A 22,586-nucleotide genomic window follows, 5' to 3' on the forward strand; every position below is an offset into this window, starting at 1 on the left:
GCCCCTGCTGGTGCCTCTGCTGGAGGCTCCTGGGCTGGGCGGGGCTGCAGACGGCCTGTCTAAGACGGTAATACAGTCTCCTCAAAGCCTTTCATCCGCAGCACGCAGAGCCCCGCGCCACGCCTCCACCCTGGACGCGAGCATCAGAGAAGCCAACAAATTTGGTCGAATTAAAGTTCTAGGGGACCCACGAGCCGACCCTCAGCCACAACAAGGCATGAGCGTCACACGCTAGGCCTGTGACCTCAGGGAAGAGGATGCAGTGCCCATGGCGCCTGGAGGCTGGCGCTCCGCTGCTCGGGGGGCAGGAGTGGCGGGCGGGAGAGGACACCTGGTTGATGCCAAGCGTGAGGTCTGCGCTCCCGTCAGGGACCCAGGTTCCACGGACTCTGCCTGGAAGTCTGGACAGCAGCCAGTAAAGGGGCACTTCGTTCTGTCTTGAGGCAGGGGAAGAGGAGGCCCACAGAATGGGAGCTGGACCAGCACCGACCTGTGTGCTCTGGGCAGCCTGACCTTGAATCCATAATGCGAGACTCATCCAGGGCTGGACCACCCGAGGAGCGAGCTGAGGCAAGCCGACGCCACACAGAGAGGTCTACACAGAGGCACAGCCCTGGTCAGGAACAACCTGCCAGGCGGAGAGGTCTACACAGCGGAACAGCCAGCATCAGGAACAACAACCTGCCAGACAGAGAGGTCTACACGGTGGAAGAGCCCTGGTCAGGAACAACCTGCCAGGCAGAGAGGTCTACACAGCGGAACAGCCAGCATCAGGAACAACCTGCCAGGCGGAGAGGTCTACACAGCGGAACAGCCAGCATCAGGAACAACCTGCCAGGCGGAGAGGTCTACACAGCGGAACAGCCAGTATCAGGAACAACCTGGTAAACCATTGGCTCAAGGAAAGCCAAGGAGACGATGGTGAGTAAGCACAGCAGATTCGAATGAGAGACTCCGTCCCTGCCAAAACAGGATGAATGGGACCAGATGAAAAGGACTTAGAAATGAGTAATTTTCAGAGTTCCTTCTGCTTCCAACTGTGATCAAGTCTCTGCCATGAGTAGCCACTGTAAAGCTGGACCAAACACAGCACTGGGTGTGGGCAGCACGAGCCTGGGGTCCCTGGAGGCGGGACAACACTCCAGTTAAAAGGCAGAGATTATCATACTAGACAGAAAGAAGTGAGACCAACAGCAGACTACATGCTTTTAAAAGCTGTGCTCTACACTTTAAATTGAAAGATCCACAGAGGATGAGAATTGAAAGGATGGAAAAAGAAACGCTTCAGACGGGCCCAGGTGGTTTCACTGGATTCTGTCAAACATTTAAGGAAGAAAACACCAGTATTGCACAAACTCCTTCAGAAAGCAAAGGAGAAAGAATCCTTCCCACCTTCCCAATTCATTTAATAAATTCAGCATGACCTTGATGTCAAAACCTGACAAAGACATTACAAAAGAAGAAAATCACAGGCCAACGTCCTCATGAACCTACACGTAAAAATCTTTAACAACACGCTGACATATGTCAGGACCATGCAGAGAATGCAAGGCTGGTTCACCACTCAAAACTCAATCAGCGTAATTCACCACATTAAAGAACAAAAGAGAAAAGTCACAGACCTTTTAATAGATGCAGAAGAAACATTAGACAGCACTCAACACCCACCCCTGATTAAAAAACAACACAGCAAAGGGACATTAACAATGTGTGCACTCTATTGTGTGCAATTGTATCTCAATAAAGTTAATCAGAAAAAGAACTGTCAGAGAAAAAGAGGGCAACTGGAAGACATTATTTTTAAAAATCAGGCAAATATGAAAATAAACTAAAAGGATATTTTGGAAGGAATAGTCATTAAAAATTTAAAATATAGGCTAAAGAAAGGAAGGAAAATTAGAGAATTTGTAAAATAAAAGAGTACTAATGGCCTGGAGGAAATCGGTCAGAATTCAGCGTGTCACACACGGGGGGTGGGGCCATGAGTGTGGAAGGTTCGCTGGGGGTAGGGGGAGGGTCGGGAGCTGGCTAGGAGCCCGTCATACATCCCCATGGGATTCCAGAAGGAGAAACTACTTTTAAAATGGGTAAAAATCCCAGATTTGAAGAGAGATGCAACCCTTCACAGCCAAGACCCCCAGGTGCCGGCAGGAAATGAACCGTACTGGAGAGCCTGGGGACCCCCCTTGCCCACCCTCAGGCTGACAACCAGGCCCCTGGCTCCCCTGCCGAGACCCCTGCTCCGAGGGCTCAAGTAGGTGACGAAACCCAACCTTAACTAATCACAGGAGCAGACGGGGCAGGGCAGCTCTCCCCACTGCCCCTCCCTGAGGCTGCACCCCCCTCCTGGGTGACCCTCCACACCTCTTCTCTGCCCACACACCAAGTCCCCGTCTCCCAGCCCCCTTGTCTGCCGGGGACCATCTGCAGCGTCCCCATGGGCTGCGACCCCCAGCCTGGGGGCCTCACCGACTCACCGCCCACCCCACCTTCCCTCCTGCGCCTGTGCCCACAGGCCCTGTGCCCTGCCACCCCCCTGCCACGCAGCCCAGGACCCTCTCGACCTCAGATGGGCGCCGCCTGGGTGCCCCCAGCCTCCCCCCGCAAGGCCCTGCCCCCCGCACTCCAGACGCACCTCCCCCACGGGCTGCCGGCCTCTCGAGCCGGCACTTCTGCGGGGAGCCGTGGAGTCCTGCTGCCCTTCCTGCCCACTTTTTGGGAAAATGAGTCGGACGTCGTCCTTACCCCAAGGGTCTCCCGCCCGTTTGTCCCCCTCCCGGGGGAACAGCCCAGGGCCACCACCTGTCCACCTTCTCCAGGACCTCCGCGATGGCGGTCAGCGACTTCCGCAGATGGCGCCGCAGGTCGTGCTGCAGCAGCGGGAGGCATGTGTCCCACTGCGTGGCGCACACCACGTGGATGACCCGCGGGTCGCCCAGGCGCACAGCTCGCTGGAGCACCGTGTCCAGTCTCCGTACTATATTCAGCTGGGTCTGCACAAAGGACAGTGGCCCATGTGTGAGGCTGGGGGCCAACGCGCACCACAGGGCGAGCCAGGGCAGCCCCGGCCGACCCTGAGCCCAGGAGGCCGCAGGTGGGGCCCGGGCCCACAGTCTGAGTCTGTCAGTGGAAATGGCCTGTGTGATTTTTTCTAGAAGGGCCCGGCTTAGAACGGGCTCTGCGCCCTCTGGGTGTGTCTCTCCTCTGTGAGCCCATCTGGGCGAGGCTGCTGATCTCCTGGCCCTGTATATTTATGGGGCCCACGCCCAGTTACGTCCACTACCCAGTGAACAGCTCCTGCAGTCTGTGCCCCACACGGCCTGCCCAGCAGACAGGCGCTGGCCGGCCTCAGCCTGTGCAAGGGGCCTCACCAGCTCCGCGCCACCCTCAGCGCCCACCAGGGCTGCCCGGGCTCCCAAGCTCAGCCATGTCCGTGGGCCCTGGCTTCTGGCACCCGGGGGCCTCCCCTCGTGCTGCTCCCAGGCCACAGGGGCCAGCGCAGGCTTGGGGTTCAGACCCGGTGCCTCCTGGCTGCCAAGATTCGTCCATCAAAGTCTCATGAACCGGTGCCACTGAAGGGCCCCTGGCCCGAGGTGCGAGGCCGACAAAGGCAGAGGGACACAGCCCTGCAGTCCCAGTGCCACCACCTGCCAGCAGCAGCACGCGGCCCACAGGTAGCCCACGACCTCCCTCGAGAAGGTCAACGCCGGCAGGGGCAGCCACCTGGGCAAGGCCAAAGGGAACACGCACATGCCCCAGGTGGCCTCGAACTGGCGGAGCCCCGGCCCAGCGGCTCGTCCTCTGGCAGAGCTCACAGCGCCGACGCTGCCTCTCCCGCTCCCCCCGGGCCAGGCGGGGACGTGGGTCCCAGGAGCTGAGCCAGGGGGCGGACACCTGGGCCCCAAAGAAATGCCAGCCGCCATCATTCTGCTTCAGTGTATTTTGGTTCCCTTTTTTCAGCTGCAGGATTCTTATTAAAGAACGTAAATGACCGCTGGACTCCTCTTCTGGCGGTGGCTGCTGGACCAGCTCTGACTGCATTACACAGGACGCTGAGCTCACGTGGTCTGTCACCAGGCTGCCGCACGCCAACTCCTCAGAGAGACAGCTGCCTCCTCACTAAGTACCAGTGGAATATTCTAGACAAGTCAGGGGTTTCCAAAGGGGGCAGCAAGGGAGGAACGCTCGTGGGGGTCCTCTGGACCTGCCCTCCCCCTTCCCGGGGTCCCGCCTGCCCCAGCCCCTGTGATGACCTCACCACTTCACTGGAGCCCCTCTGTTTCCCAAGCCCAGCGAGGCCGGCAGCCCCGCACTAGAGCCAGGGCAACGTCTGCCTTCCTGGACCTGAGTCAGGATGGCAAAGGGCTCTCATGGGGGCTCAGCGTTCACCAATGGCAAGCGTTATCAGTGTGCTGGGGTGGGCCACTCCACACAGGCCGCAGGAGGGCTTGGCCAGAGGACAGTCTCACCCCAGCTTCCAGCCCAGAGAATGGGCTGCATGAACCCAGACGTCCGCCAGGCCAAGGTGGCCCTGGGAGCCGTGGGGGACCCAGCTCCGTGCCGCGGAGGAGGACGGCAGCCGGCCTCGGCAGCTGAGGGCCACCCAGGCCCCTGGAGCTCCTGCCAGCGAGGCCACAGTCGCGGGTGGGAAACCAGGGCACGGGGGCTGGCCCGCGCCTGTCAGGTCTCCCCCGCAAACCTGGCACCAGTCAAGTCACAGGGTCCAGGGAACCTGCACAACAGTTCAGCATCTGCTGCGGCTCCTAGTCGAGGACTTACCTCTACAGCCTCTCGGGTGTAGATTTTAATTTTATTTGCAAGTCCTACAGCTTCCAATTCATACTCCAGGCATTCGATTTCAATTAGCTTCCCAGGATCCTGCGGGGCACAGGAGTTGTTGTGTAAGATGGAGAGTTTTAACGAACGCGATCATGCACGTTCATTAACTTCAAAGACCATTTAAAAATACAATTCGTGTACTAGGTAGAAATTTAACAAATAAAAACTAGATAATACAAATATATATAAGAAAAACTTAAAATGTTTCCAAAAGATGCAAAGATTTAAATGAGAAAGCTAGAAAAAAAATTGTTTTTCACCTTTGATAGTTAATTTCACTGGACACAGAACTTTTAAATAACTACACCAACTTCAGACGAACGCTCTGTTATGAAATTTGGCCAGCAATTTCTTTCGTTGAATCCCTGCCGGGTTTGGACAGGGCGTCCTGCTGGAGGCGGCGGGGCGGCAGGGGCCTGGGATTTGCTGGGTGGGTGGCTGGGGCACACTTAACTTTTACAAACTGCTCAACTGTTTTCCCAAGGGGTTGCCATTTCCCATCCCACTCCTGGCCATCTGGGACGGTCAGCCTCCAGTCTAGCCATCTACTAGGTGTGTGCTTGTGAGATAACAGCTCACAAAGTTTCCTCTTGTTTTTTTTCTCTTAACGTTTTTCCCAGAAGTTTTATCATTTTAACTCTCACGTTTTGGTTTATGATGCATTTTGAGTTAATTTCTGTCCACGGTATGAAGCGCAGGCCGACGCTCACTTTCTCGCGTGTGGTTGTTTCCTTGTCCGGTACCATTTGGGGACAAGATGCTCTGTCACCCACCGGAAGCCTCTGCACCTCATCCAAGTTGGAGGCCCCGAGTTTGCGGGTCTCTTTCTGGACCCTGTCCTGTCCCTCAGTCTCTGTGAGTCTCCATGTCAAGGCCACCCTGTCTTAACCACGGTGCCTTTCTATCAGGTCATGCTCGTCTTCTGACATTGTTCTGCTTTTTCAAAGCTGCTTTTAGCTATTCTAGATCCTTTGCATTTCCATGTAAATTTTATACTCAGTTTGTCAATTTTTGAAACACTCCCACCGGGACTTTGAATCGCATTGAATGTACAGTTCAATCTGGAGAAAACTGACATCTTAACAATATTGAGTCTTTTGATCCATGTTATTATCTTTGACTTAAATAGCCAATTATCTTTTCAAGAGATTTACATATTTTTCAGTCTCTGTGTGACTCATGTGGCTCCCTTTGCTGGTCCTCTTCACTATTTGTGTGGATCCAGATTTCCGCCTGGCATCATTTTCCTTCTGCTTGAAAAAGTCCTTTAAAATTTCTTGTAGTGCAAGTCAGGCTCTTTCAGATTTTGTATATTTTAATAAATACTTATTTTGCCTCTGATTTTCAAAGATATTTTCTCTGAGTGTAGATTTTTTAGGTTGATAGTTTTTTTAATTTTATTTTAATATTGTAAGGATGTTGATCTTATGTCTTTTGGCTTGTATTATTTCCTACAGAAAGTCTGCTGTCATTCTTCTCTCTGTTCCTCAGGACATAATTTCCTGCGCTTTACAGACGATTAAATTTAGAATTTTGAGCCGTTATTTCTTAAAATATTTTTTTCTGTTCCCTCCTTTCTCTATTCTTCAGGGACTCCGATTACATCCACATTAGTCTGCTTGCAGTCGTCCCAAGCTCACTGATGTTCTCTATATCCTCCTTTCTGTTTCATTTTGGATAGTTTGCATTACTATACCTTCGAAAGTTTGCTAATCTTTTTTTCTGAAAAGTCTGCTCTGCTTTATTTTTATGTAAAAATTTTAATTTAGGTATAACTGACAAATAAAATTGTATATATTTAAAGAGTAAATGTATAAAGTGTAAAAGCGCATACATTGTGGAATGATTCCCATAATCAAATGAATTAATTCATCCATCACCTCACCTCATTGTTGTTTTGTTTTCTTTTCGGTGAGAATGCTTAAGATCTTTCTTACCAAATCTCAAGTATACGCTACAGAATTATGAGCTATAGTCACCACACTGTACATTAGATCCTCAAAACGTCTCCATCTTACAGCTGAAAGCTTGTCCCCTTTGATCAGCACCTCCCCACTTCCTGCGCCCCAGGCCCCGGCAACCGCCATGCTATTCTGCCTCTCCGTCTGGCTTCTTTCACTGACCGTAATGCTCTCCATATTCACCCACAGTCACAAATGGCAGGATGTCCTTTCTCATGGCTGAATAACACTGCATTGCACACACACACACACACAATTTTCTTTATCCATTCATCCATCAACAGACACTTAGGTTGTTTCCACATCTTGCTTTTGTGAATAATGCTGCAGTGAACATGGGGGTGTAGGTATCTCTTTGAGATCCTGATTTCATTTCCTTTGGACACACACACAGAAGTGGGATTGCTAGATCATATGGTAGTTCTACTTTTAATTTTTTAAAGAACTTCCCTACTGTTTTCCATAATAGCTGTATCAATTTACATTCCCAACAACAGAACACAAGGGTTCCCTTTTCTCCACATCCTCACCAACACCTGTTATCTCATCTTTTTGATAACAGCCATTCTAACAGGTGTGGGGTGATACTCACTGAGGTTTTGATTTTATCTCCCTGATGATGTTGAGCACCTTTTCATGTACGATTTGAGTATCTTCTTTGGAAAAATGTCTATTCAGGTCCTTAGCCCATTGTTTCCCATTGGATGATGATAATTTCCTACTGATGTATGAGTTCCCTATATATTTTAGATATTAAACCCTTATCAGATACATGGTTTGCAAATATTTTTCTCCTATGCCATAGGTTGCCTTTTCATTGTGTTGTTTCCTTTGCTGTGCAGACACTTTTTAGTTTGATGTAGTCCTACTTGTTTACTTTTGCTTTTGTTGTCATATTCAAAAAATCATTGCCCAGACCAATGTCAATATGTTTTTGCCCTATGTATTCATATAGGAGTTTTATGATTTCAGGTCTTAAAGTCTGTAATCCATTTAATTTTTGTGAGTGGTGAAAAGGTAGGGGTCCAATTTCATTCATCTGTATGTGGCCATTCAGTTTTCCCAGCACCGTTTATTTAATGGTGTCCTTTCCCTATGGTGTTTTCTTGTTGCCCTTGTCAAAGATTAGTTGACATTATGTGCGTGGCCTTTTTTCTGGGCTCTCAATTCTGTTCCATTGGTCTATGTGTCTATTTTTGTACCAGTACCATATGTTTTGATTACTATGGCTTTGTGGTATAGTTGGAAATAAGGAAGTGTGATGCCTCCACTCCAGTTTTGTTCTTCTTTCTCAAGAGTGCTTTGGCTCTTCTGTGGTTCCATACAATTTTTTTTTCTATTTCTTGAGAAATGTCATTGGAATTGTGATAAGGATTGCATTGAATCTGTTGGTGATTTTGGGTAGTATACACATTTTAACAATTTTCATTCTTGCAATCCAAGAACATGGGATATCTTTCCATTCTTTGTGTCTTCTTCAATTTCTTTCATCAATGTCTTCTAGTTTTCAGTGCACAAGTCTTTCAATTCTTCGGTTAAATGTATTCTTAAGTATTTTACTGTTTTTGATGCTATTGTAAATGGAATTGTTTTTGTAATTTCTCTGATAGTTCATTTTTAGTGAACAGAAACGTAACCGATTTTTGGATGATGATTTTGAATCCTGCAACTTAACTGAATTTGCTCGTTAGTTCTAATGGTTTTTGGAGGGGTCTTTAGAGTTTCCTCTGTATAAACAGGTTATGCCAAATGCAAACAGGGACACATTTACTTCTTCCTTTCTGATTTGGATGACTTTTCTTTTTCTTGTCTGACTGTTGTGGCTAGAACTTCCAGTACTATGTTGCACAGAAGTGGCAAGAGTGGGCAACCTTGTTTTATTCTTGATATTAGAAGAAAAGCTTTTAGTCTTTCACCATTGAATATAATGTTAGCTGCGGGCTTGTCATATGTGGTCTTTGTTATGTGGAGGTACATTCCTTCTATACCCAATTTGTTGAGAGTTTTTATCATGACAGGATGTTGAATTTTGTCAAATGCTTTTCCTGCATCTATTAAGATGATCGTATATTTACCCTTCATTCTGTTAACGTGATATATCGCATTTATTGATTTGCCTACGTTAAACCATCCTTTCAACCTCAGGATAAATCTCTCTGATCATGGTGTTTGATCTATACAATGTTCTGCTGAATTCAATTTGCTAGTATTTTGTTGAGGATTTTTGCATCTGTGTTCATCTGTGATATTGGCCTGTAATTTTCTTTTCTTATAGTGTCTTCGTCTGGTTTGGTATCAGGGTAATGCTCACCCTGTGAACTGAATTGGGGAGTGTTCCTTTCTCTTCAATTTTTTGGAAGAATTTTTGAAGGATTAGCATTAATTCTTCTTCAAATATTTGGTAGAATTCACCAGTGAAGTCATCTTGTCCGTGTTGGGAGATTTTTTTGATTACTGATACAATCTCCTTACTCATTGGTCTATTCAGATTTTCTATTTCTCCATGATTCAGTCTTGGTAGGTTGTATGCTTCTGGGAATTTATCCATTTCTTATAGGTTACCCATCTTCCTGGCATATAATTGTTCATAGTAGTCTCTATGGTCCTTTGTATTTCTGTGTTATCAGTTGTAATGTCTCCTCTTTCATTTCTGATTCTGAGTCTTCTCTTTTTTTCCTAGTCTAGCTGTTTGTCAATTTTGTTTATTTTTTCAAAAAACCAGTTAGTTTCAATGATCTTTTCTATTTGTTTTCTGGTCTCTATTTCATTTGTTTTTTGCTCTGATCTTTGTTATTTCCTTCCTTCTGCTAACTTTGGGCTTTGTTCTGTTCTTTTGGTTTTTTTTTTTTTTAGTTCCTTGAGGTATAAATATAGGTCATTTATTTGAAATCTTTCTTTTTTCTTATTGTAGGTGTTTTTGGCTATGAACTTCCCTCTTAGGACTGCTTTTGCTATATTCTATAAGTTTTGGTATGTTGTGTTTCCATTGTCCTATGTTTCAAAATCTTTTTTTCCCTTTTGATTTCTTCTTTGTTCAGGAGTATGCTGTTTAATTTTCACACTTTTCTGAATTTCTAGCTTTCCTCCTGTTGCTGATTTCTGGTTTCACACCACTGTGGTCAGAAAATCATCTTAAACTTGTTGAGACTTGTTTTATGATCTAACACAGGGGCCCCCAACCCTCGGTCTGTGGACCGGTACCAGTCCACAGCCTGTTAGGAACCAGGCCGCACAGCTGGAGGTGAGCGGCGGGCGAGCGAGCAAAGCGTCACCTGCCGCTCCCCAGCGCTCGCATTACCGCCTGAACAACCCCCACCCACCGTCCGTGGAAGAACTGTCTTCCTCAAAACTGGTCCCTGGTGCCCAAAAGGTTGGGTACCGCTGATCCAATATATGATCTGTCCTGGAGAATGTTCCATGTGTGCTTGAGAAGAATGTGTATTTTCCTCCATTGAATGGAATGTTCTACACATGTCTATTAGGCTCATTTTGTCTAAAGTGTAGTTCAAGCCCAATACATACTTATTGATCTTCTGTCTGGATGATCTATCCATGTTGAAAGTGGGGTATTAAAGATTCCTACTATTGTTGCATTGCTGTCTATTTCTGCTTTCAGATTTGTTAGTATTTGCTTAATATATTTAGGTGCTCCGATGTTGGATGCATATACATGTACAATTGTTATATTCTCTTGACAAATTGATCCATTTATCATTAATGATATTATTGATGCAAAACTGCAAAAATCACATCATCTCAACTGTATGAATTGCACTTAAAAAAGACTGAAAGGAAATTTACCAACACAACAATTTAGGCCCTCCTGGTGAGGGGCTTTTGAATTCCTTTCCCGTTTTGTTTTTTTTTTTGTTTGCCTCTCATGCCCAGGTCACAGCGAGCGGGGGTGGTGCCCCCAGCCCCTGACCACCTACTTTGCTGTCCATCTTCTTCAAGTCTGAGAGGCAGTCAGAGGCGATCTCCCCACACTTCAAGATCAGAGAAAGATGAGCTAATTCAAAAAGCAAAAGAATTCTGGAAACAGAAACAAAACAGCATCGGGTCAATAGGAGGCAACAAGAAACACCCACCTGTGGGTAGAATAAGCCTTCAGCTGTCACTCAGGGGGAGGCAGGAATAAAATGGAAGAGAAGAGAAATCATGGTGAGGGTCCCTAAGCCCAGCCCCCTCTGGCCCTGACACAGGATGTGGAGGGACTTCCACTGCCTCAGGACAGGTGCAGGTGCAGCCTGATGAGGGGCTGTGAGCCCTGGGCATCATCACTTGAGCCCTTGGTGGGGGGCAGGGGTGACAAGAGACAGACACGCATTTCCTCGGGGCTGGCTCTTCCTATCCCGTGACCAGAGCATTCACAGTCACCAATCGCCAATGGGGGTCTTTGTGGAAATCAGCAGGTTGATGCTAAACTGTGTATGGAAATGCAAAGGACCTAGGCTATCCTAAGCAACTCTGAAAAAGAACAAAGTCAGAGGACTAAACTGCCTGATTTTAAGACTTAATATAAAACTGCAGGAATCAAGGCAGTGGTTCTGGTGGGAGATGGGCCAGGCTTCTCAGCCTGACACCATCACGTCTTGATGAGGCAATTCTCTGCTGGGTGGGGACCCGTCCTACACGGTGGAGTGTTTAGCAGCACCCCTGGTCACCAGCAACAGTGGCCACCAGCAGCGTCCCCAGACATGCCAGCCTCCCTTGGGGATAAGCCAACACCCCCCTGCTCTTTCCGAGGCAGGTGTCACAATCTGAGTGTGGCCGGAACCACATGGACTGCACTTTGTCAGCTCCTCTCAGGCCTGCAGCCCCACCCCCACCCCCTTCTCGTGACCGCGACCCAGCTTCCGCCCACTCACAAGGAACGCGTCCCCGCCAGAGGAGCCCCGGCAACGCTAACGTTTGCCTTCACCTGACATGAAAACTGAAGAGTGCCCTGTGTTGTCAGTGGTCACGGGACCCCCAGGGGAGGTAAACCCTCGGTCCCACTTGGTAGCCAGGTGCCATTTTTAGCTCTGGCCCCTTTAAGTCCTCCTTTAAGTCCCCTGTGCCCCTTTTGGTGGCTCGGAGCACAGCTGCGATGCCTCTGGATTGTCGTCCGCAGACCGTTCCTGCCTGTGTGTCAGTCCCCTTGATGAACTTCCTAACTGTACTTTATGGAGCTGCTGCTTCGTTTTTCAGTCTCAAAGACACTTCTCAGCCAGGAGAATATTGTCCAGTATCTCCGCCTCCCGACACTCACGCTGGCAGCAAGCAGCTTGTCCGCTGTAATAGGCACCCTCCCTTCTCCCTTCACTGGGGTGGGTGAGGGTCCCCGCCCTCTGCCCCGACCCGTGCAGCCTGGACCTCCAAGGGCCCTGGCGGGGCCTCCAGACCCACAGCCCCTCTGGCCTCCCCGAGCTCCGGCCGCCTGGGCCTGTTGTGCAGGGAAGAAGGGAGAACCCACAAAGGGAGCCATCACTGATTTTCAGTCCTGTTTTGGTCTTAAACTCACAGAACTTTTATTTCTACCCAGAATTCCAGATACAGAAGCCCAGGGGCCCCTCACTGACGGCTGGAGCCTCGGGGCTGAGGAAGGACCTGACCCCACAGACAGCATCTCCAAGCGGCTGAGCCTGTGACCCTGGGCAGCAGGGGACACGCCCCTTCCAGGCCTGGGAGCAGCAACTGGGCTGAGCACTCGGGAAGCCGCACCACAAGCCACCCAGCTGGCCTCTGAGCCACAACACAGTAAACTGGCAACAGCGAAGCCACAGACCCACAGGCGGGGGGAGAGGGGGCGTGTGGCGGGCGCAGGCACAGAGGCCCGGGGCGGGTGCGGGGGGTCAGGAGCAGGGCGCAGCTGGCTCCGTGTGGGCCACACGCCGGGGCTCCTGGGGGAGCCGGGTCAGTGCCCACCAACCGGGCTGCTGGGCCAGGAGTGTGGGGACTCCCTGACGGTCTAAATGGAGCCTGGTCCAGGATGGTGGGGGATGAACGTCAGCTCAAATCATTCTTATCTTAAATAAAACACACCTGGGGACTTGCCTGGTGGCGCAGTGGTTAGGAATCTGCCTGCCAATGCAGGGGACACGGGTTCGAGCTCTGGTCCCGGAAGATCCCACATGCCGCGGAGCAACTAAGCCCGTGCGCCACAACTACTGAATGAAGCCCGCGCGCCTAGAGCCCAGGCTCCGCGACAAGAGAAGCCGCCGCAATGAGAAGCCCATGCGCAGCAACGAAGACCCAATGCAGCCAAAAATAAATAAATAAATAAATAAAATAAAAATAAAACACATCTGTACATCAAAAATTGTTTTAAAAGACCTAAAAAGTAAACATACTGACACAATTGATAATTATACTGAAATTGGAGGGCTCAAATTTTGAAATAGAAAAAGCTTTTGCAAGTCCTTAGTAAAAGGATCTACAACCTCCTTTTTAAAAACTGGGCAAAAGAAATCATTGGAAAATTAACGAGAGAAAAAAAATGTCCGTAAATATATGAAAGAAAGTTCCACTTCGCCAGCAGGCAGCAGACCTGCAGTGGAGTCAGTGCCGTCCCAGGCGGCGGGGCAGGTGTCCTGGTGTCATGTGGTCCCCTCTGTCCCCAGGGTCCCCCCTCTGGAACCTCCCGGGGCCCCTGAGGGAGGCTGTGCCCAGGGACGGGACGAGCTGGACCTGCTCTGAGTTAGAACAACTCAGAGAACCTGATGAAAGAGCTGAACTGGGGGTACATTCCAGACCTTTCTTTCAGCCTCTGGCTCAAATACCAGTTCCCAGGAATCCGATCCAGGACTGAACCCTGAGAAGCGCTCCCAGGACTCAGGGAGCAGAGAACTGACACCTGAGACACTCAGCGAGAGGTCTGTGCTTCCGCTGCCGAACTGCCAGGCGTCTGCTCAGAGGTATAAGACGGTACAACGACTTGAAAAGCGCTTGTGATTAGAAGTCGAATTTGACTTTTAAAAAGTATGATGTGAAGTTTCATAACCCAAGTGCTGCCAAACAGTACAAACCTCAGGACAAAAAAGACTAGACAGAAATACACTAAAACCTCCACAATGGTTGATACTTGCTTGGGTAATTATGGTTATGTTTTTTTTCCCCCACATTTTCCTATAGTTATGAAATGCTGTACATAAATGTGAAACTGGAAAAACATAAACACTTACTTTTCCTCTCTGATTGAAGGAAAGTGCTGGTGATTGTAATAACTTAAACATTTATAGGTATCCTTCAGAATTCTGTTGATATCTTCAGATAAATCATTTTTATCCAATTTTCTAGAATGTAGATCAATTTAATCAAATATTAAACAACCAAAAGATCCTGTCAGATTTCTTTAAATTATCCTAAAAAAATCTGAAGTCTATGAACTTGTGTCCTCACTGAACAGAAGGCCGAAGGTGACACCTCCTCCTTCCTCCCCTCCGTTCTCCTGATGACCGCTCATGCCCCTCCTCCCTCACTGCCAGCCCAGGCTCTATCTTCCTCCATCACTAAGAACGGACCCCGAGGACGCCGTGCACAGGCCCTGCACCCAGAACGAGTCCCACACCAAGAGCCCACCGGAAGGGAGGCTTGGCACCTCCCATCTGCCCAGACCCAACCCAGACCAGCACCTGCCTCCTCTTGACAGCTCTCCTCCCCACTCACACACTGGGATCTCCTCACTCACACACTGGGATCTCCTCACTCTCACACCGGGATCTCCTCACTAACACACTGGGATCTCCTCACACATACCGGAATCTCCTCACTCACACACACTGGGTTCTGCTCACTCACACACACCGGATCTCCTCACACACCCCAGGATCTCCCCACACATACTGGTATCTCCTCGCTAACACACACTGGGATCTCCTCACACCCTGGGTTCCCTTCACTCACAGACACCAGGATCTCCTCACTCACACATGCTGGGATCTCCTCATTCACACACACTGGGACCTCCTCACTAACACACTGGGATCTCCTCACACATACCGGGATCTCCTCACTCACACACTGGGATCTCCTCACTCACACGCACCGGGATCTCCTCACTCACACATGCTGGGATCTCCTCACTCACACACTGGGATCTCCTCACTCACACACTGGGATCTCCTCACACATACCGGGATCTCCTCACTCACACACTGGGATCTCCTAACACACCAGGATCTCCTCACTCTCACACCGGGATCTCCTCACTAACACACTGGGATCTCTTCACACATACTGGGATCTCCTCACTCACACACTGGGATCTCCTAATACACTGGGATCTCCTCACACATACCAGGATCTCCTCACTCACATGCTGGGATCTCCTCACTAACACACTGGGATCTCCTCACTCACATGCACTGGGATCTCCTCACTCACACACACTGGGATCTCCTCACTCACACACAAGGTTCTCTACCATCCTATTTCCCTCTTGCCACCACAGCAGGTCTCTACCTGGGTACAGTCTCTCCCGTGCACTCTCACCCAGTCCCATGAGGGTTTCACCCACAACTACTCTCTTTTTGTTCAAGCTCATGGTCAAGTCTCAAGCTTCCTTTGGCAGGGCCAACTGAAGCATCTGACATGGCTGCTGTCCCTCTCTTCTAAAGCCACCCTCCTCACTGCTGAGGAGCTGCGCTCACTCTGGCATCCGCCCCGGAGCCTCTCAGTAAAGGGAGGCAAGGCCGAGCCCGCCATCCAGCCTCACCGTCCCTGCACACGTGCGCCCCACCCCGGCACACAGACTACGCGGCGCCTGTCCTCTTCCCAAAGCGCTTACGCTTTTAGCATATTAATCTGGAAAGTAACAGACAGGCTAGTAGAACTCCTCTTTTCTTCCTTTAACTGAAGCTCATCCATTAATTCATGTCGGACCTGTTATAAGATGAAAACAGAATATTAACAGAAATTTAAGCAAATAATTAGGGAAAGACCAGATATTTTGTTTAGCTATTATTTTACAAATGTTCCTCCTTTAAAAGTAAAATTTCGTAATTAACAGTCATTTTCTCATCTATTATGCTTTATGTTTAGTTTTTCTTATATAATTTGATTCCTATATATAAAATTAATAGGTGATGAACGCTCTTTACACACTGTTGCAGTAATTACTTAAATTACTAATTTTCTGCTAACTTTTTAAAAAATTCAGTATTGTTAAAAAGGAAATATTCAGTCACAACGAAGGAAAAGATTTTGTTTTGTTCTGTTCATGCTCGTACATATGTATGTATGTTTTTGTATCTCTCAGTGGATGGTCTTGGCTGTTTTTTATCCACAGTTTCCTGAACAATGGCTTAAGAAAATGACTTCTTTCTACAGTTTGGAATATTCCAGCTTACCATGAGAGCAAATATTTGTCGGTATTTCTGTGGCGCGTTAGCCTTGATGAACGGTGCTGCGGTGGCACAAAATTTCGTGGCCTCCTCGTGTTTTCCAGCTTGTAGATAACACTCCAGGAGCTCCCTGGATAATACAAAAATACTCCATATTAAACCTGGATGAAGTCATTTTCTGCTGCAAACGTCTAATAACCCGGTCATTATATTTTTATGTTTTACAAATTTCAGAAAGATGCAGGGATTGGCCAGCTCCTTACCCCACGCCCTGTATGGGGCTCACTGGGCTGGGGCCGGGGCTGGAGAGCTCGGCCACTGCCTGCAAAGGGAAAGGGGACTGTTGCGCTGTGATTACCGAGGACTCAAACAACGGTGTTTTACAGAAAGAGCATAGTTTCACTTATTTTCTGTTAAAGCCTCCCCACGTAGCTGTAAAGCAGGTGAGGAATGCCTGCACACTCTGCATTCCAACTTCAGGGCCGACCCTCTGGGCACCCCCAGTGGCATCCACAAAGTCACTGGCCGAAAACAATGCCACCCAAATACAGGAAAGTGTCACCAAGCGCCTTTCAGCCCGCCTGGCCGGCTGGGGACCACTTGCCGACATCCACGCAGGGCTGTCTGTCCCTGGGGTTATGCGCTCGGGGCAAGCTTCCCAAGTGGGGCCACCTGGATGCGTGAGCATTCTGGCCAAGCTGTATGTTGCTAGAATGTCTACTAGATTCACAACTTATTTATTTTCAAAACCACGAGCCAGGACTATGACACAGGCTCCCACTTCCTGGGTTCTGAGTAGAAGCACTTGTCCTGTGGGAACACCTGTCTGATAGGACACCGTGATGACGTCTGCAGAGTTTAGAAACATCTGCAGACAAGACACACAAAACCTGACTCTAACTTCGGACTAGAGAGCACTTCCAGGGCTGCGATGTGAAATGTGGCCACCAGGAGCGGGGAGGGGAAGGCCAGCGTCCGCCGGGCGTCAGGCGACTCACAGCATCAGCTCTGCCCGCCAGCCCTTGTCCTCTTCCTCAGTCTCATTCAACACGCTCACGATTTGCGAGAGGCTGGGGATCAGGTGGTGATGATACCCAGGCTTGAGAAATGGCCTCGCCATTCGCCAGTAGAGGACCGACGCATTATACACCAGGAAGTAATACCTGGGGCACAAGAAGAGGGTGGGTGAGGCTCACCCAGAGCCAGTCCGTCCTGAGCCCCTTGCTGAGGGAACCCAGGGCCTCTGTCTCTGGCAGGTGCAGCAGCCCTGCCCGAGCCGCCCCGGCCTGGCTGCCAGATGCCCTGCTCAGCCGAGTAGGTGGCTCCAGTTCAGACCCCGCCACAGGCTCCTGGGTCCAGACCAGACATCCCATCACTCCTTCGGCCATTCTGAAAAGTGATCAGCTCCCCATAAAAGTACCCAATGAGGAAGGCCTCCTTCGGCTTTCAAGGGATAGACAAGAACGGGCAAGTGCAGGGGGCATCAAGGAAGGCTGCCTGGAGGAATCAGCCAGGAGAGCAGTACAGGGAAAGCGGCTTGGGTGGGGTCCCTGTGCGCGTGGATGAAGTGCACGGTGGGTGAGGAGGAGCGCTGGGGAGGGAGCAGGGCGCCCTGAGAAGCTGGGCTTTTTCCTGAGGGCGCAGGAGCCCCCAGAAGAACCCGAGTGAGGGAACCCAGGTGCCTCTCTGGAGGGGCCACCTCTGCCTTGCAGGACCCAGGTACCTGGCGGTGCTGGTCATCTGATGGATGGGTGCTGCCGATGACCGCTGTGCCCCAGAGGAGGGAGGACCAGGCCCAGCAGGAAGACAAGGCTGCCTGCTCCTTCGTGGGTCTACTCAGACCCCTCATCCACCAGCCCCCGAGGTTCCTGGTCCCCCCCAGGCAGTCTGCACGTCCCCCCAAGATCCCTGGAGTGCAGCACTGACCAGGCCCCTCCCCAAGGGTGCCCACAGCTTGGGCTCCAGGGCTCCAGGGCATGGTCCCCCTGAAACACCCACTGTCCTTAGAACCTCTGGCTCAAGGCCGGGCCTTGCCATCCAGATGTCCCCGCTGAGGAAGGGTCTGCAGGGCTGGGCCCTGTATCCCCAGCACCTACGACAGGGGCTGGCCAGAGGAGGCCATCCACAGCAGACACTGGGAGAATGATGAATGAATCTAGGGTTTATACTTAAATGTGCTTTAAACGTTGTGTCCTGTTTAAATAGGCTGTATCAATACCAGTTTGTATGCAAACTTAACAATTTCAATAATATTTAAGCAGGAATTAAGTAGAAAACTGTGCTGGAGTTTCAGGGGAATCACCCCTCCAGACATGAAGCTGTGGGCCAGGCGATCCGCCAGGGGGAGCACAGGCCGGTGGGGGCAGGGCAGGGAGGAAGCCCAGATGCCAACCCCCCAGAGAGGACCAGAAAGGGAGGTGCCTGGGGACTGGTCAAAGGCGAGGTTCCCACAGAGAAAGCAGGCAAAAGGCATCTGCAGGTCATAGAGACCTTTGCACAGGGAAGAGGATGCAGCTAAAGGGTCGAGTGTGCGTGCGGCCCAGCTCCAACGCTAGAGACGTGAGCCCACAGCCTTAGATGCAGTAAAACACGAACAAAACAAGACAAAAACCCCAGCGTCCAAACAGACAGAACCACCTGGTAAGTTCTGGTTCTAAACCTTGTACACACTCAGTTAGAAATGGCCGATCCGCCTTGCTCACCTTGGTTCTCCTTTTGCAAAGTTGATTGCCTTCATATACTGAGTCACGCAATTTTCAAATTCCTCCTAAACAACATAAAGAATGCACAGTTAGATCAAATTTGCTACTGGAAAATCAATCACCGGTCACCTTCACTGCCCTGAACGTTAAGCCTCTCTGAAGACGGCCCGGCCCCCAGGGTGTGAACAGTGGGAGTTCACAGAAGCTCTCAGGAGCTCCGCCCCCTCCCTGGAAGCCTGGAAGTCCACCCCCCACCCCACCCTGCGCCCCACCTGTGCTGCAGGCATGACCAGGCATGGGGACACAAAGGGCAGAGGTCAAAAGGACACAAGCCAGACCCCTCAGGGAAAAGCACAGATGGGAAATGCGGCATCTCACTTCACTGAAGATGAATCTGGTCACCCAACTCCCAACAAAGCCGTTTTAAGGTGAGTCTGCCTGACGCCGTCTGGAGGCGGGGGAATTTTAACTGCGGCGGTACAAGCCGTGGAACTTTGAGGAGAATGAAAGCAACCTCAGGGGAAAAATACAGTAGAACAATTATATATTCATTTCAGGATGGCCAACTAGCTAAGGCTGCGCTTCACCTCGCCAAGACACTCAAGGTTGTACACACCAAGGCTTCACGATTCAAAAGGACAATAAAGAAAATCGGGAGGAATCAGCACGCAGGGCTGGCGGGGACGCTGGGACAGGGCCCGGAATCGCCTCTCACCATGTTTTCGGTGGACTTGGGGGCACACAGCTGGGCCCTGCACAGGTGCGCTCGGCCCAGAAACTGGGTGACCGGCCCCTTCACCTTGAAGTACATCCGGATGCAGTCCTCGCTCACCTCGGGCTGCCCCATCTGCACAAGAACACAGACCCCCCCCCCCAAGAGGTTCGCAGAGGGGGCGGCCCAGTGGACCACCCAGCAGGGGCTGCCGCTTCCCGCTTCTAGTACAAACCAAGAAATCGGGGTCCCCTGAAGGCACCTCCCTAGGACCCCTGGGATTAATCACCTTCAGGGCCTGTTCTGCACACAAAACAAACAGGTCGGGGCTGAAGCTTTCTGTCGGGTCAAACTCTGATTTCCCCAGGTTGGCGGACTTGATCAACTGATAAGCCCTCTTCAGGGACGCAGCATCTATCAGGACAGGAGTTGAGGCAGATTTGGTCATCACGCAGCCACTGCACCACCAAGCAGCAGTGGGGACGGTCAGGAGGGCCCGGGACGGGTCTGGGGTCGGGCAGGCACCCCCGTGCTGGCGCCCGCGCTGGCCCGGTCCTCTCCGGGGGAAGGAGCCCAGCAGCGAGATGCCCGAGCTCGGCCCTCCGGGCCCCGCAGCAGCTCTGCGGCTCCGGCTTCAGGAGCAGCGTGAGGTGAATAATCCTTGAGCAACGGTTAGGAAGGACGAAAGGCTTCCTTTTAAAAAGGCGCCATAGGGGCTTCCCTGGTGACGCGGTGGTTGATAATCTACCCGCCAATGCAGGGGACACGGGTTCAAGCCCTGGTCTGGGAAGATCCCACATGCCGCGGAGCAACTAGGCGCGTGAGCCACAACTACTGAGCCTGCGCGTCTGGAGCCTGTGCTCCGCAATAAGAGAGGCCGCGATAGTGAGAGGCCCGCGCACCGCGATGAAGAGTGGCCCCCGCTCGCCGCAACTAGAGAAAGCCCTCGCACAGAAACGAAGACCCAACACAGCCATAAATAAATTAATTAATTAAAAATAAATAAAGAAATTAAAAAAAAAAAAAAAGGCGCCATAGTTTGCCCAAGTCAGACAAATCCTCGAAGTGCTGGCTTCAAGGGGTCATTGGGTCAGGCAGGGCGGGGGTCAACAGGGTGGGGATAGCCTCCCCAGGAGTGAGGGTCTCGGCGGGTCCCGAGTTCTCCCCGGGGGCGGGGGTCCGGCGGGTCCCGGGGCCTCCCCGGGGGGTGGGGGGGCGGGGGTCCGGCGGGTCCCGGGGTCTCCCCAGGGGCGGGGGGCGGGCGGGTCCCGGCGCCCCCCCCACCCACCCTGCTGGCTCTCGGCGCGGGCCAGCTCCTGCATTATGACCGGATCCATGACGCCGGCGTCCGAGGTGCCCGCTGCCCAAGGTCGGTTAGCTTTCTCTCCGCGGCCCAGGGGTTGCCTAGCGACAGAGAAGGGCGGGACCTACGGGTCGGCGGCGGGGCCAGACTTGTCCGGAGGCGAACCGCTCCGGCGCCCACGCAGTGAGCGCGCCTCCAGCCCCTCGGAGAGGACGTGAGGGCGAGGCGCCCGCCTGACCCGGGTCGCGTCCTCGCAGGCGGGTCCGCAGGCTCTGCCCCCGCCTCCCGCCCCTGCCCACCCCCGTGACGGGGCTGCCCAGTGCAGCTGCCCCGGGTTCCGATCTGGGTCCCTGCCGGTCCAGGATGCCCAGGGTTCGGGCCCTGACCCTCTGCTGACACCCCCTCGCAGTCTCCCAGAAAGCGGTCCTGCGTTCCTTAGCTCATCCATTCATGTATCCTGCAAATAGTTAATTGCCCCCTGCCACTGGCCGGGGCTGAGCTGGGCCTGAAAAGGCAGCCGGGTGGACGGCCGCCCCCGTGGCGAGGGGACATCACGCGGGCACAGAGTAACTGGGGAAGCGCGGGAGCCAGGCCACTTGTAGAGGGGTGTGGTCCCGAGGGGGGTGTTGGGGAGAGTGCCCCAAGCTCAGGGCAGTTGAGCTGAGGTCTGAAAGAGGGGCCAAGTGCTGGACAGAGAAGGAAGGGGAGAGGATGTCCAAGGAGTAGCATTTGCCAAGGCCTGGGGAGGGGCGCGGGGCGGGGGCACAGCAGTGCCGATGGGGGGTGGGGGCAGCAGAGCGCGACTGCCAGGGCCCGTTCTCCTTCCTACTGCCTTAAGCGGTGTGCGTGGGTCTGAGCATGTTCCGCGGGCGCCAGGTGAGGACTGGGTGATGGACGTGGCGCCAGGGAGGGCCAGGGGACCCTTGACCTCGGGACTACACACCTGGGGGTGGATGGGGGCATGGGCCAGCCTGGGGAGCTCCGGGAAAGTGCGGGTGGTGTGGGGCTCAGGAGGACGTCGGGCCTTCTGTCTGGGACATGTGGATCGGGCGCTCAGAGCCGACGTCTGTGGGAGGTGTCTGAGCTGGGAGGAGAGGTCCGGAGCTGGAGGCCCAGGCCTGTGAGCAGGTGTGCAGAGGTGATGGCGTGTGGGTGAGATTGCGGAGGGGGAGCATGGCGGGGGGAGTGCTGGAGGCAGCCCTTGAGACCCCTGGGCCGTGGGCAGGAAGAGGTGCAGGGGAGACTGGAGAGCTGGACAGGAGGCCTGTGCAGGGCTGGGTCCACAAGCCAAGGGAAGGGGGAGGGAGGGATCAGCCAGGTCAAATGTGGCCCAGACAGTGGCGAGGTGAGCACTGGGAAGTCACTGTCGGGTTTAACAGCACCCAGGGGAGGAGGTCGGTGACTCAGGAACAGCTACCTCTCTAATTGGGGGCGGGGTGGGGGAGGGGGTGGAAGAGTGAGCGAGGGAGAGGAGGCAGAGGGAAAGACTTGGGCACATAATTCTTTAAGAAGTCTGGCTCTTAATGGGGAGGAAAGAGCCTGGGGGGAGATGATGTAGGGCCTTTGGTGTCTGGGGAGGTGTCTTATTAAAGGTAAAAGACAATTAAGCACTTTTCAAATTGATGGACTTTTATTCGTAAACAAAGTGATCATGGATGTAAAAAATCCTGTGGCATCTACAAAACTACTATGACTACTAATAAGTGAACTTGGCAAGGAGCAGGATACAGCGCTATCCGTGGATAT

The 22,586-nt window shown here is 51.8% G+C and overlaps 1 protein-coding gene across 4 annotated transcripts in view; it reads right to left on the reverse strand.

Moving 5' to 3' along the window:
* Positions 1–20,938, reverse strand: part of CFAP46 (cilia and flagella associated protein 46) — an 89,787-nt gene extending 68,849 nt beyond the window's left edge. For 3 of the 4 annotated variants that reach the window (XM_082408568.1, XM_082408567.1, XM_082408565.1), the window contains exons 1-11: positions 20,826–20,938; positions 19,827–19,951; positions 19,541–19,672; positions 18,826–18,890; positions 17,122–17,286; positions 16,130–16,253; positions 15,568–15,662; positions 13,964–14,074; positions 10,733–10,832; positions 4,780–4,878; positions 2,803–2,993 (exon numbers count right to left, since the gene is read on the reverse strand). In XM_082408568.1, the coding sequence (XP_082264694.1) occupies positions 2,803–2,993; positions 4,780–4,878; positions 10,733–10,832; positions 13,964–14,074; positions 15,568–15,662; positions 16,130–16,253; positions 17,122–17,286; positions 18,826–18,890; positions 19,541–19,672; positions 19,827–19,951; positions 20,826–20,874 (1,256 nt within the window). In that variant the 5' untranslated portion in view covers positions 20,875–20,938. Of the gene's footprint in view, positions 1–2,802; positions 2,994–4,779; positions 4,879–10,732; positions 10,833–13,963; positions 14,075–15,567; positions 15,663–16,129; positions 16,254–17,121; positions 17,287–18,825; positions 18,891–19,540; positions 19,673–19,826; positions 19,952–20,825 lie in introns of those variants that run through there. The other variant, XM_082408566.1, reaches the window with a different exon arrangement.
* Between the last annotated feature and the right edge of the window lie 1,648 nt (positions 20,939–22,586).

This window comes from Balaenoptera borealis, assembly GCF_965194805.1.
Source record: "Balaenoptera borealis genome assembly, chromosome: 10".
NCBI lineage: Eukaryota > Metazoa > Chordata > Mammalia > Artiodactyla > Balaenopteridae > Balaenoptera > Balaenoptera borealis.